The sequence below is a fragment of the Scomber scombrus genome, chromosome 2, assembly GCF_963691925.1.
Source record: "Scomber scombrus chromosome 2, fScoSco1.1, whole genome shotgun sequence".
In the NCBI taxonomy this organism is placed as follows: domain Eukaryota; kingdom Metazoa; phylum Chordata; class Actinopteri; order Scombriformes; family Scombridae; genus Scomber; species Scomber scombrus.
Genome location: NC_084971.1, coordinates 515,640 through 529,242, shown reverse-complemented (window position 1 = coordinate 529,242; position 13,603 = coordinate 515,640). Strand labels below are relative to the sequence as shown.

Here is a 13,603-nt window from a genome sequence, read left to right as displayed (position 1 = left end):
GATTTGGGTTGAAAAATATTTATTGTCTTGACTCAGCCCCTGCATGCAGCTTGTTCTCTTGTATGTTGTCATCCTCAGAGATACACAAGGCCTTTAGTTGCTCCATCAAGTCCTCAAGCTTCTGTCAATCACATATTGATTTGGTTACAGACAAGACAGAATCTCATGGACTGACTAGGAAACATGAACAACAGTGCACACCAAACAGCAACACTGACTCTGAGATCAATTACAGAGAGGCATTAGGATACTTTAAGATGACTGATGATGACTACAGAGACCTTTTCATCTGAAGTATTCTTGGTGGACTTTATCATGTCACTCCTTGGGAAGCACTGCTTCACAGAGGTGTCCATAACCATGACTTTCTTCTCCAGCTCATCATAATCCTGCCAGCCACACATTTTATTAAAATATGACAATGTCTAATGAACTGAACAGAAAATATTAAACAAAGCTGCATAACAACATTTACTCTAGATCAGTTCTATAGATGCATCAAAACACTTTGAGATAACTGATGACCCACCTTTAAATCTTGAGACATGTCCTGTTTTAAGGCCTTGTATGTGCCATGTTTGGATTCAACCAGCTCCTACAGGTGAAACCACACGTTCTAATTTGTTCTATTACACAGCAGCAGCTCACACACTGAAACACCAAAAATGTGAATTACGAAGAACATTGGAAGCAAGTTTGAAAGTATCAAGCCCCACTGGCAACCTCTAGAGGCTACAGTATTCATTACAGCCCACATTATGAGGTTGAGCTCACACCATACAGATGATTTTGTCAGTCGAGATGCAGCAGAAACGATCTCCTCCTTTTCCCATAAACTATCATTGCATGATAAACTCCCACATTTTGTTGTTGTTGTGCCAGACCATTTTGGTGAGAAAGAAAAGAGCCAAAAGGTAAAGCTCCAATGGTGTGTGAATGTGTGTGAATGTTAGTCTCCCTCCTGATGAGCAAGTTGGCACCCTGCATGGTAGTCCCTGTCATCAGTGTATGAATGTGTGTGAATGGATGAATGTGACATGCAGTGTAAAAGTGCTATAAGTGGCCATAAAGACTAGAAAGTCATTAGCCTTTGATAAATTGATCTTTAACTAAGTACACTATTGTATCTTTTCAAAGGCCAGAGAAGCATGCAGGGAGTTGATGAAGGGTCAGTTGACAGAAAGTGAGGAGGCATGTCAGGAACTGGAGGAAAGCCAAGGCAGCAGCAAGAAGGTGGATATTAGTACCCAGACTGATCTGGAGGAACACAAAAATGAGGGCAGTGAAAGGGCATATGTGAGCAGAGGAACCGTCACTGATGACATAGGTAATGAGACAGTAGTCATCAATGACCATTCCTACTGTACACCATTCAGTGTCTCCAGTGTGATGGCTAGCATCCAAATGCCAAGGTCTTCATCACCACAGCAGAGTGAAGTATCATTTTAGTGCCTGAGCAGTGAGGGGTCAGTCCATGAGGTAAGTGTAGAGGACATGAACTTTGATAAGGTTGATGATGAGTTTGAACTGAGTGTAGAAGAAATGGAAATGAGCTTGACTGATGTAGAGGATGAGGAGCCATACCTTAGACAAAAGGATGTGCTCAAACTGCCTGTACGAACGTTTGACACACAAATCTGGGATTCATCAATATGTTCTTACCTAAAATTGTTCATACTCTGCGAACAAATTTGGAATCATGTTTCAGTTCATGTGTATGCACAAATGATGTCAGGACTGCAGTCAGAAGGTAAAGCCAGAAGGTAAAGCTCTCAATTGCCATTCCAACCCTGACCTATGGTCACACAGGCTTTGGGTAGAGGCTGAAATTAATTTCCTTAAAGGAGTGTCTGGGGGATTGGAAGTAGAACTGCTACTCTTTCCCATGAAAAGGAGCCACCTGAGATGGTAAGGCACACTAGCCAGGTGCCCAAACAGGTGACTAATAGATTAATCAACTAATACAGTTCTAAATAAATTTAAAGTTGGTCCTTTTTGGTGTTAGAGGAAAGGACACAGTGAAATGGCATTTTTACTTCCTGTCATGTACAGGAAGTAAAAATGTCATTTCTGTTGACAGTGTGGTCTTATAAATATTTGAACACAGGTTGAAACTGTACCTTTAGGTTTTTGGCAGCAGTCTTGTCTGCCTGTCTGAACGCAAGTGCCACCCAGAGTTTAACCTGGGCCTTCTGATGACGTTCTGTCATGGTCTCTATCTGCATCTCCAGCAACATAGCTTTCAGACTGCTTTTTCGTTCAATGGGTAAAATGGCTTCAGTTTCTCTTTTCTTGTCAATTTCCTTCTGAACCTGTGCAACATATGGAGATACCCATCAGGCATACAAAACATTAGGGTTCACTAACTGAGCAAAAGATTGAAGTCAATACATGTGACATGACAAATCGATGTTTACCCCTTCACATTTTTGCTCCAACTGAACGTGCTCCAACAATAGCTCATGGTTCTGCTTTTCAGTCTGTTCAGCAGTTTTCATCCTCTGTTGGTGACATTATCACAAGTTAAAAGAGATTCATCTAATTTCTAGTTTTAACCAATGTTTTATTTAACAATTTTAACCAATATTAACTTTTACTGTGATTTCATTGACATCTGAAATATTTGTTAAATGTATGAATATGTAGCCAGTAATGTCTGTCCTGAGCTACTGTAGGCCTAGACAGGCCTTTGCACCTCCTTCTTCTGTGTTTTTAATTTGTTTGGTTTATTATATAAGCTGTGGCAATAAGCTGCTTTTCCCTTCTGATCCTGGGTGCGACAGGCTGTGACTGTTAAGTGCTCTGGTAGGTAGTAATTCTAGTTTTATGTTAAGGCAGAACTGCTTTATGTTTTACCCTCTGCTTTATGGAGCCTTCTACAGGTCCTGCTTCACAGTGATCCCTGCTTCCACCTGTTGAGCCTTCTGTATGGGTGTTGTGCAATAGTCAGGCAAGACAGGTAAATAGCAGTGCTACATTGTTTATATAATGTATTTGCTCCTCAGTATGATAATTTATGTATTCTCGCTCTTTTGTAGACACTAGCAGCCACTGCTGTTTTGTTTTGTTGTTGATACAGTTTTCTGTTTGCTTTATTGTTGTTTATTTCCATTTGCATTACTTTGCCTTTATGTCATTAGATGGCTCCTACGTTATTTGTTTTGCCTTTAGTCTTTTTAGCTGGGCAGCAAAATAAATTAGTCACAAAACCTCTAAACAAAGCTGAATTCTGACTGATGCATGTAGCTATCGGCTGACTATCTGTCATCCACACCATTATTGTGATAAAACCGTTTAAAAAACTTCAGTTCACTCACCATTGTGAAATATTGCTGCCACAGAAAAAAATGTTGATGTTCAATCTGGCTATATTTAACAAGTGGCTGCCATGGCAACCATGTCACATGATCTATTTCTTCATTGTGCACAAATGATTAATCATCACACCTGAAATTCAAGTCGTTTCCTGGAAAACTAAAGCCATCTTTGATTACGTTAGATGGTGACATCATGGGAATGGTTTGCCTATTTCTCTCTGGTTGTTGTTATTCCTGCCAGTCAGTGTGATTATGCTCAGGTTTTTGGTTTTCTGCTCTGAGAGACACAGAAACATTCACTGGCTTATTTTTCCCTCCTCTTTTCGCTTTCTCTCTCTGTCTCTCCAACTCTCTGTCTCGCTCTTTCGCTCTCTCACTCTCAGCTGTATTTTGCAAACAAACAAACACCTGTTGATGCAACAGTAAATCGTTGTTGGGTAACAGTACGGCTTCGTGGGAAAATGTTGTTTTTTTTATCAATTTGATGTATCTGAAATTCAGGTCCTTTTATGAATCAATGTCAATGTCATGATATTATACATCAGGTAAATTACAAATAAAACAGTTGTCTATCATTAAAAAAAAAACATTGGTTGTTGTTAGCTTGTCACTTGTTAGATCATTATGGATAAAGAAGAGAGCAAAGTTCACAGCAAAAGATGTGGAGGGTCTTTTCGTATTGCTCAAATGAGTACTATCTACATTCATGTTCTTCCATTGAAGAAACACAAAGGGCTGAACCGTTGGTTAACTGCTCTGAAACACTTCAGTCTGTCTGTGGGACCGGGAAGATGAGTCTGTTAGTGACCACTTTGTCAGCTCTGAATATGTTGGGCGGGAGGGTTTGATGTGCCATCAATGTTTTAATATAGTGGCTGTAGAGTAAGAGACAGACAGGCCAGTCTGAGCAGAGCTGTAAGATTCTGCTGCGGGGAAAGAGTGCAAAAACGCACTTGGCAGGCAGAAAAGCAAGAGGTAGATTAGTTTTAAAAACAGACTTAGGTTATGAAAATGTGACTGTCTTGCCAATCAAAATACATGTGAAATGAAATGACTGAATAGACTAAAGCACAGCTCATAAGGTGTGCACAGTCGCAAACATCCGGTGGCAGAGACAGAGAGGTCAAATTTCATTCATTACTTGAAAACAGGAAAATGAAAAATGTTGTATATCATATCAAAAATAAAATCTTGAATAAATGTAACACTGTACATAATTCTTTGATAAACCATTTAAAACCCTAGACAGGAAAAACGTACTAATAATCATATTAAACATAAAGTTTTATTTATGATATAATATACATTTTATTCTGTGATTAACCAATTGTATACACGTAAACAAACATTTCACACCCACAAATCCAATTATAACAACTGCTAGAAAGCTGAAGATGAAGAGGAGTTTTACCTTTCAGCACGATAATGAGACCAAAGCATTCATCCACTGAATCAAAGGGGGGAATCCAGCGCAGAGAGTGCAAAGTTAGAGAAGAGCATTCACTCCTTACCTACTTTTTTACTGTCTGCAAGACAAATACCTCTGTTGCACTTCTTCAACTTTTCTCAACGGAATGCTCAAATGGAGACAGTTACAAGCAGTTATAGCTGTGAACTGTAACTGTTCCATACAGTGGTGAATATACATTTATCCAGAATCACGTTTCAGCTTTATTGAAACATAGATGAAAAATCCGCCGTGAGAAAATGACACCAGCAGAGGTTTAGAGGCTGGAGGCTTCTCACACAGTCGAACTGTCGTGAACCGGACGTGAACTATCTTAGAATACAATATCTTTGACGTCTCCACAAAAAAGAGCAAACTTCTGACTTTTGCCCCGTTTCCACTTAGAAGTTCCTGGTAAACTTTAGTTGCGGGAACTTTACAGGAGTGCCATCGAGAAGATACCGAGAATAAAGTGGTGTTGTATCCTGAGAAAGAATGGAGCTGTATCTGGATCTTTTTTCCCAGCCCTGCCGCTCAGTTTATATTTTCGCCAAGAAGAACAACATACCGTTTGAGTTCAAGCAGCTGTCTCTGATGGATGGTCAGTTCAAGTCCACATATTGCGACACATGTACAACTCTCAGATATACATTTGAAACCACGACGTCTTAAATTCAGACTGTAGCGGGATGAAACATGTAGAATGTATATATTGCCTTCCATCTGCTGTCCATATTCATGTAACGTGTTGTATAATATAACAGAGAACATAGAACGTCTATTGAATGTCCAGCTGAAACCAGAAAGTTCAAAGTACAACTTGTAACTTTTTACCTTTTATAGCTAAATCAGACAAATGTCTGCATGGCAGCATCACAACATGTTATCATCTAGTATGTTGTAATCAGGGCTATTTATGATTTATAGATTATAAAAACTTAAAATATTGATCTTGAGAACTCTAATGTCAGTGTTTTAATGAACAATATCAGTTACAGCCACCTTAAAAAACTCACTTAATCATCCTCAGAACCAGGACTAGACTTGTTCCGCCCAATCAGTTTATCATTCATTTTGCTACTCCTGTCATGAAGAACAATCATTTTAACTTTAATGGTTATTTTATCTGAGACGAGCATGGGGCTATGCTATCTGTTTGTGAGTTGTTTGAGATAAACTTTATTTTGAATCCAGAACAAGAATAGAATAGATCTTTATTGTCATTGCAAGTATACAATACAACTCCATTTAAGCAGTCCAATGCAGCATTTAAAAAAAAAAAAACTAATTTGCCCAAAATGTTGAAATGGTGTAGATATATTGATGACATATTTTGTCTGTATTAAGGTGACGCATTGCATGGTTTTTACAATGGATTTAAGTGATGTAAAAGTTCTTTTTTTGGAAATGTGGGTCATAAAGGACAAGGGCATCCTATCCAATACCTTATACTATAAGGAAACAGACAAACAAGCAGTTTTCATCCCACCTCCCTCAACAGAGGTCTTCTCAAAAGTCAATGTTTTAGACTCTGAAGAATATGCAATACTACCAAAGATGGAAAAATCTGATGATATGAGGGCTGCAGTGTGGGTATCCTACTGAATGGATTAATAAGACTCATGAAATGGCATTGAGAGAGCCCCAATCAGAACTGTCGAGAAAAGTAAGAAAAAGAAAAGAGATTTTCTGTAACTTGCTATTCTCTCCACTCACATGCCATAAAATCGGTCTTCAGAAAACATTGGTATATTTTAAAATCATACCCTGAACTAGCCCTGATTTTTAAAGATCTGCCACTTTATGTGTACAAGTGAACGCAAAACTTGGAAGATTTACTCGTCCATGCTGATCTTGCCCATCACAAAACAATGCAACCTTCACAACAGTGGCTTTTATGCCCCTTACCAGATGGTAGCTACCATGGTGGTAACTGTGCTCCCACAAACAAAATATAAGACGCTCAAAATTTCTGAGCCATTGTTTTACACTTACAAGAGTAGGAACAGAGTAAGCTACAATTGAGCCTATGACATAAGTATTGTTGTAATTACTCTCGCTGCCAGAAGGGGAGATTGATTAAATTGAGTGCTGAATTAAATTCGTAACAAGCTTTACACGATGCAGCCTTTGCCAACATTATTGTTATTATCGTGACAGAAGGTACACATACATTTTAACAGTCCATACAGCCAGAGCCTGACAACAATAATTTGATGCACCTAATTGCCCAACAAGCACCTGATATTGTTTCTTCAACAGAGCTTCATAGCCAAGTGACTTCTTCGGGTAGGAATGCTCTTTTGTTGGCTTTTATCCACAAAGTGGAAGGAACACAAAAGGATAGGATGTATGGTTGGGTTTTTCAGGTTCAAAGCCTTCAGCTAGAGTCTGAGAGCTTCGTCCTCCTTTGCAGTGGGTACAGGTCATATGGGAACCTACAGGTACACTCAGACAGAAGTTGAGGTAGATGTTCAAGACATTCTTGCTATTTGTCGTTTCTTCCATTTATTACGTCACCCTCTCACTGAACATGCAATATAATACTGGCCATTTTTTTATCAGTAATGCTATAGCTTAAATTGACAGCTAGCTAACAGTACAGACTCATCTTACAAACTACTACAGAACATTTTCGGGTAATTGGCCGTGACCACCAGAAGTTCAAACACAATTAGAAGTTCTCTGCTGACACCCGGGTTACCGTGCAAAATGAGGTGAATAGTAGAACTTCATTGTTTGTGTGTGTTGGTTTCAGGTGAGCAGTATGGAGAAGAGTTTGGAAAGATCAACTTGATAAGAAAAGCCCCTGCTCTTCGAGATGGAGACTTCTGCCTGGCTGAAAGGTGATTTTTTAAATACACATAAATCATGTTTGAGTAATAATCTTATAGTATAGAACCTATAGTCATCAGTGATGTTTGTCTCTGCAGCATTGCCATCCTGCTTTATCTGGCAGAGAAGTATAAGACCCCAGACTTCTGGTACCCACCAGACCTCCAGCAGCGCGCTCGCATCAATGAGTATCTGTCATGGCAGCACATGGCCATCCGCATGCATGGATCCAAGATTTTCTGGCTCCGGGTATGTTGACTAATGCCTGTAATTATTATTATTTCTCCAAACTAAAGGACCAGAGGGGTGATGTGAACTGTAGGAAAAACACCAGTCCAGTGTTGTTAGTTAGCTTCTTGCTATTGTTCCTGCTGGTGTGTGTGCAGTTAGATACTGTATGTCAGGGCTTGTTTAGCACCTTTTACTGCCACAAGTGTGCACATGAAGCTTTAAACTGGTTTAGAAGAAGTTGTATCATATTTCATTTTGATTTCATATCAGTGCTGCATCCATTGTGCCCTCCTTTCTGTAGCTCAACCAAATCACATCACCAAGACAGAAGGCAAAGCGTTAATACAATCCATTCTTTGCAGCATCAGTGCTAGACTTTGATGTCAAACTCATTTTACAACATTAAAAGAAGCGTTTTGCAACCTTTTTGGTTTGTCACCTCTTAAAATTCCCTATTTGATTGATACTAAAAGATGATTCACAATTTTTCAAGTCTAAAAACAAGTGTATTAAGACAGCAGGTGTTCATATGAACTAGGGCTAGGCAAAAAGATTATTTTTTAAACAATTAATCTAGTGATTATTTTTTCGGCGTTACATTTTTCGATTACCTAAACGATTATTTTTTCGATTATTGATTATTTTCCCATTATTTAATTTACTATAGAAATGTACACATTATGATTATCAAAAAACATTGATTTCTTTATAACATTTCAATATTTATTTAACATTAAGTATTGCTCCCAAAACCTCTCCAGATACTGTAGATGAGACCAAATGATTTTGAACTGCGTGTGGAACCATTTCCTTCATTTTACGTGCTTAGCTACAGTCATTGTGTTTTGGGCTCTGAGCACTTCCAAAACGTGGGTGACCTACACTTAACCATGTACCTGAACGCCTCCTGTGTAGACACTCGCTGTTGATCTTCTAAACATGCTGTTAACGCTACGCTTTCTGTCTATACAGGGTCAGAGTGTCCCTTCTTGATTAAAAGCTGTTTTTCGCTGTCTACTTTTATCTCTTTAGATCACTTTTCTCTGACTCGCACTGTTGCTGCTACACGCTGCCTCCATTTTTTGTTTTGGCCAACGTGTCGCCCAAGCCCATAATATGAACAGTGAAAGAGGTTTTCCTCTCAGTAATCATTCCTCCTGTTCATACTGACTATTAAAAGATCTCCTTTAAATGTGCTTTCAATGTAAAGTGATGGAGGATAAAATCCACAGTGTGTCCACACAGTCATTTAAAAGTAGATGATCAGCTTCTATTGAGCTTCATCAGTGTGAGTTAGTCATATCAAGTGATATCTGACACATTTACAGGCTTTTTACCATCAATTTCCCTCTTTGTGTTTCAATTTTGACTCATTTGGACACTGAAGCTTCATATCAGCTTCAGATCAACGTTTAAATACATGTTTACACAGAACGAGGACTGTGGATTTTGTAAGTGCATTATAAGGGGATCTTCTAATGGTCAGTATGAACAGGAGGAATCATTAAAAACCTGTTTCAATGTTTATGTGTTTTTCTGGTTTGGCAGTAAGTAGAGGGGAGTGGGAAGGAGATGGAGAGAGAAACATCTTTTCAGTTGAAAAATAATAGAAATGGAACAAAGTCAATGTCTGCCCAGTTCTCAGCTGATTGTCAGCTGATTATATACCCCTGTACTGCTCAATCCACATTTTTAGTTTTTAGGACAAATATAAAATAGTGATTTGATGATGACACGCTAGCACATGAGAGCTAACCCTCCCCTTCAAAACAGGAAGGGTGACACATTGAACACAGTGAACTTTGCATTGAACACAGTGAACAGCCATGGCTGTTTATGAGGTTAAAAGCTGCATTCTTTCTGGTTTCTGTGGCTGTCTTTCAGGAAAAGGATTTGTCCTCACATGATGTGCTTGTTTATTGTATCTGTTTCCATCATAGACATAGATACAAATCTCATTTTGTATCAACAACAAGGTCTTTGTTGGACAGTTGGTAATTTCATCTGCTCTCCCCAAGAATGAAATATGTTTTTTATATTTGGACTGTAGCTTATGATTCCCAAGGTTCTGGGTGTGGACGTTCCCCAGGACAAGCTGGATGCAGCCTTGGAGGACTTGAACGGCTCTCTGAAACTCCTAGAAGACAAGTTCATCCAGGACCGGCCCTTCATTGCAGGAGAGCACATCTCATTAGCTGACCTGGTTGCCATTGTGGAGGTCATGCAGGTGAGTGTTGTAAAATGGTCCACATTGATAAACATGTTGACCCAGTAAGAAAATATCATGTTTTTGATGGAATGTGTTTTAGCCACTTTCTGTTTGTTTCAGTAGACTTACCACTAGCTTGGGAAAGGCCGTCTTTGTGTCTGAGAATCTGGACTGACATGAAAAAAATATGATTTCCAATATTTTACTTTTAAAATAAACATGTTTTTCATCAACAGAACAAGCTAACTTCTTAACATACAAGCAGCCATAAAATAAAATAGATTTTACTGGCAACATTTCAAATTAAAGCTGCATTCATTGCTTTGTTTTGCCACTTGTGGGTGAGTAGAACAACACTGATGAGAGCAGTGAGACTAGTTGTTAATATCAAAGATTTCACAGCCTTCGCCTCAGGGAGAACAACCTCAGAGTTTTCATTAAACCCACTTTCTGGAGTTCACATTTCTGGAGCATGTTGTGCTTGGCACCTATGTTTGAGTTTGCTTAAAGTTACAAAACAAGTTACATTAAAGTTACATTACAAACAAGAACAAAAAGTACTCTGCTACTGTTCTTCAAACAAGGTTTAACTAATTCAGGCTAACATAATCCTGATAATTCTCATCCTGATAATTTGGTTCTTTGAATGCAGTTTGAGGACGTGTCTTCTTCAGGTCTGAAGTTACTTTACAGACACTTTGATGGCATAGTGACATGGCCACATACCAGTGGCTGCTTGGAAGGTACAACAAATAGACTCAGAAATCTAAAACACTACAGTATTGTGTTATAGCATTCATAGGAGATACTATGGGCAGTAGTTCATGTGGTGATCAGTCACAGTGGATAGGTGAACACACATACATATACAGGTCTTTATTTATGTCCACATATGATAACGATGTCATTATAATTCAGTTCCCAATCACACATTTGATTCAGTCAATACTGTGTGTGTGTGTGTGTGTGTGTGTGTGTGTGTGTGTGTGTGTGTGTGTGTGTGTGTGTGTGTGTGTGTGTGTGTGTGTGTGTGTGTGTGTGTGTGTGTGTGTGTGTGTGTGTGTCACTGACAGCCTGTGGGCTCCGGCCTGGACGTGTTTGAGGGTAGGCCCAAGCTGAGCGCGTGGCGGGACAGAGTCCAGGCTGCCATTGGTAAGGAGCTGTTCGACGAAGCCCACCAAATAATCCTTGGTGCCCAGGAGAGAGTGAAATTGTTGGATGCCGGCAAGCTTCAATTCTTCAAGCCCAAGATCCTCAAGTTATTCCTGTGAAGAGGAGAACAGGTTCTCTCATTCTCCTCTTGAAATTAAAGATAACTCATGATGCATGATGTTTCTCTGTTGTTACTGGATACTATACAGTATGCATCCCAAGTCTCTTTTATGAAGAACTCCCAATGTTTTAATGTAAAACATAAGCACTAGTACATTTCACAATAATGAAATCATGTGATATGTAGTACTGGTAACAGAGGTCAGACACAGTCCTGATGTGGTGTTACACAACAGAAAGGAATGTGAAATGTGAGATAAGCACTGTTCTGGGAGTTTCAGCATTTCTGTTTCCTCTAACAGTTCTGGAGAACTGTTATTCGTGCTGCATTATGGCCACAGTACATGCTGTTAATCAGCCACTCTCCACATGATGAATCATTGTAACACTCACCTTAATAAGCCTTAATAAACAACTTAAACTCTGCTCTCTGTCAGTTACAGTGATTATTCAGATGGGAACAGAAGAGGTTTTTCACACTGTGAAATGATCTGTTTTATTGTTCAGAATGTCATAATTAGTATCAATAGTTAGACTAATATTTGCTTTACTCAGTATGTTTGCTATTCACAGTATGAAAGATTAACTTTTGTAGTAGTTTTAAAGGTTTTAAACACAATTTAAATATGTATTTAATAAGGTCCCTGTAATTACACAATGTTTTATTTAAAGTGAAAACTGGGCTTGATATTAAAATGCATGTAGTAATGAGTACAAATATTATAAAATAAGTTGCAACAGTATAAAAAATATCTAATATAAACAAAACATAGAGCTGACCGAATCTTATATTTTTAAAGACAAGTAAATCTCTGTGTTGCTGCTAAGTCTTTGCTTTCTTTGCATCAGTCAGCTAAACCTCCTCTTTCATCCTCCTATCACTCTATTCCTGCTGTCTGTGAAATTATTCATACAGAAACATGCTACTTAAATCCCAATCAGATAATAGCCACGAGGACACATTGCTGATGATCAACCCTCTCTATGATGGTCCAGGGTTCAAAGACCCCTGCAGTCTGCAGTACAGACCGCCTTAATACATCTCTTCTTTTCTTTATGTGTCTTTATAAGACTTTATTAGTCATAACACATTCCATTCCATCACAGTCAAATGCTTAACATTGTTAATTGAAATAAAAATCAAGTCTCGAGACAGAAAATACAAAATAGAGGGACAATAAAATAAAATACAACATAATACAATGAAGGCATCTGTTTCCAAAAAAAATCTAATAAAAAGTTACATCTTTGAAATAAAAAAAAAGAGCCATCATAGTCATCACATTAACAATAAAATCAATTTTAGGTCCTTACATTCAAAACGTATAACATCTTTCTAAAGTTGTATTAGCGAGTTATTCATTTTCATTTTTACTGAAAGTACAGTTTTTATCTATATCAACAAAACATATACAGTAGGTAAAGATACTTTATTTGTCACACATACAGTCGTACAGTGAAATTCAGTCTCAGCATTTAACCCATCCTAAGTGCTAGGAGCATGAAACAAAAACATTTTGTTCTTCATGTTATGTACAATTTTTAAATGTATTTCTCTAGCCTTGATTATATGGTAATGTTTTATTCAAGTGATTTCAAAAGAACTCTCCTCTTGGAGTGATCTTTCTTGTATCTTTCTTTCTCTGTCTAATTATTTTCAAATAGGTTTATTGTACACAAGTCCATTATTATTAAATAAATCAGATAAAAAATACAATGAAGAGTTATTATAAAGTGGAAGAGAGACATAAAGAAGAGAGAGACAATAATTAATGTCTCCACTAGATGGCAAACTAAGACCACAAATGAAACTGGATGAGTTATTCATATAATGGTCGACTTCCTGTTGGACTTAGGGTATGGGTCCAAGAGGCTTTTTTGTGCGTCTGGACATAATACATAGGCCTTGTCGATTTCATTTCTTTATGTCAATGTGGAAGGCGGGGCTTAAACTTTGAAATCTTCCAGGGGGCGCTGTGGAGTCATCTTCTCACTTAAAAATCCCAAACTTTGTCAGTAGTCAATATGTGTGACTGTTGACGTATGTGTACAATTTGGTGAGTGTAGGAGTTTGTCAAAATGTACAAAATGGATAAAGGCATTAGGGGGCGCATACTGCATGATCAGTTCATGCACAGGACTTGTGAGAGGACAGACTGAAATTGCTCCTATTAAATGACTGTTCTTTTTGCACTATATCTGTTAAAAATATACATCTCATAGAACTTTTTACTGCCTTTTTGCACTACCACAACTTAACTATACAGAAACGTATGCTGCTACTTCCTACAT

At 38.2% G+C, this 13,603-nt stretch overlaps 1 protein-coding gene across 1 annotated transcript; it reads left to right on the top strand.

Annotated features, from left to right (window-relative positions):
* The first annotated feature begins 5,138 nt into the window (after positions 1-5,138).
* On the top strand, positions 5,139-11,737 carry gstt1b (glutathione S-transferase theta 1b). The gene is made up of 5 exons (XM_062427214.1): positions 5,139-5,365; positions 7,523-7,610; positions 7,698-7,848; positions 9,881-10,057; positions 11,113-11,737. Exons 1-5 carry the CDS (start codon positions 5,260-5,262, stop codon positions 11,308-11,310), a joined length of 720 nt encoding a protein of 239 aa, XP_062283198.1. The 5' UTR covers positions 5,139-5,259; the 3' UTR covers positions 11,311-11,737.
* Positions 11,738-13,603: the final 1,866 nt, after the last annotated feature.

What these genes read in the sequence shown, in the direction of transcription:
- gstt1b (XM_062427214.1), top strand. Translation starts at nt 5,260, where the DNA reads ATGGAGCTGTATCTGGATCTTTTTTCCCAGCCCTGCCGCTCAGTTTAT. An exon ending in CCAAGATTTTCTGGCTCCGG is followed by an intron (nt 7,849 to 9,880) that starts GTATGTTGACTA and finishes TTTGGACTGTAG; the next exon opens with CTTATGATTCCCAAGGTTCT. An exon ending in CCATTGTGGAGGTCATGCAG is followed by an intron (nt 10,058 to 11,112) that starts GTGAGTGTTGTA and finishes TGTCACTGACAG; the next exon opens with CCTGTGGGCTCCGGCCTGGA.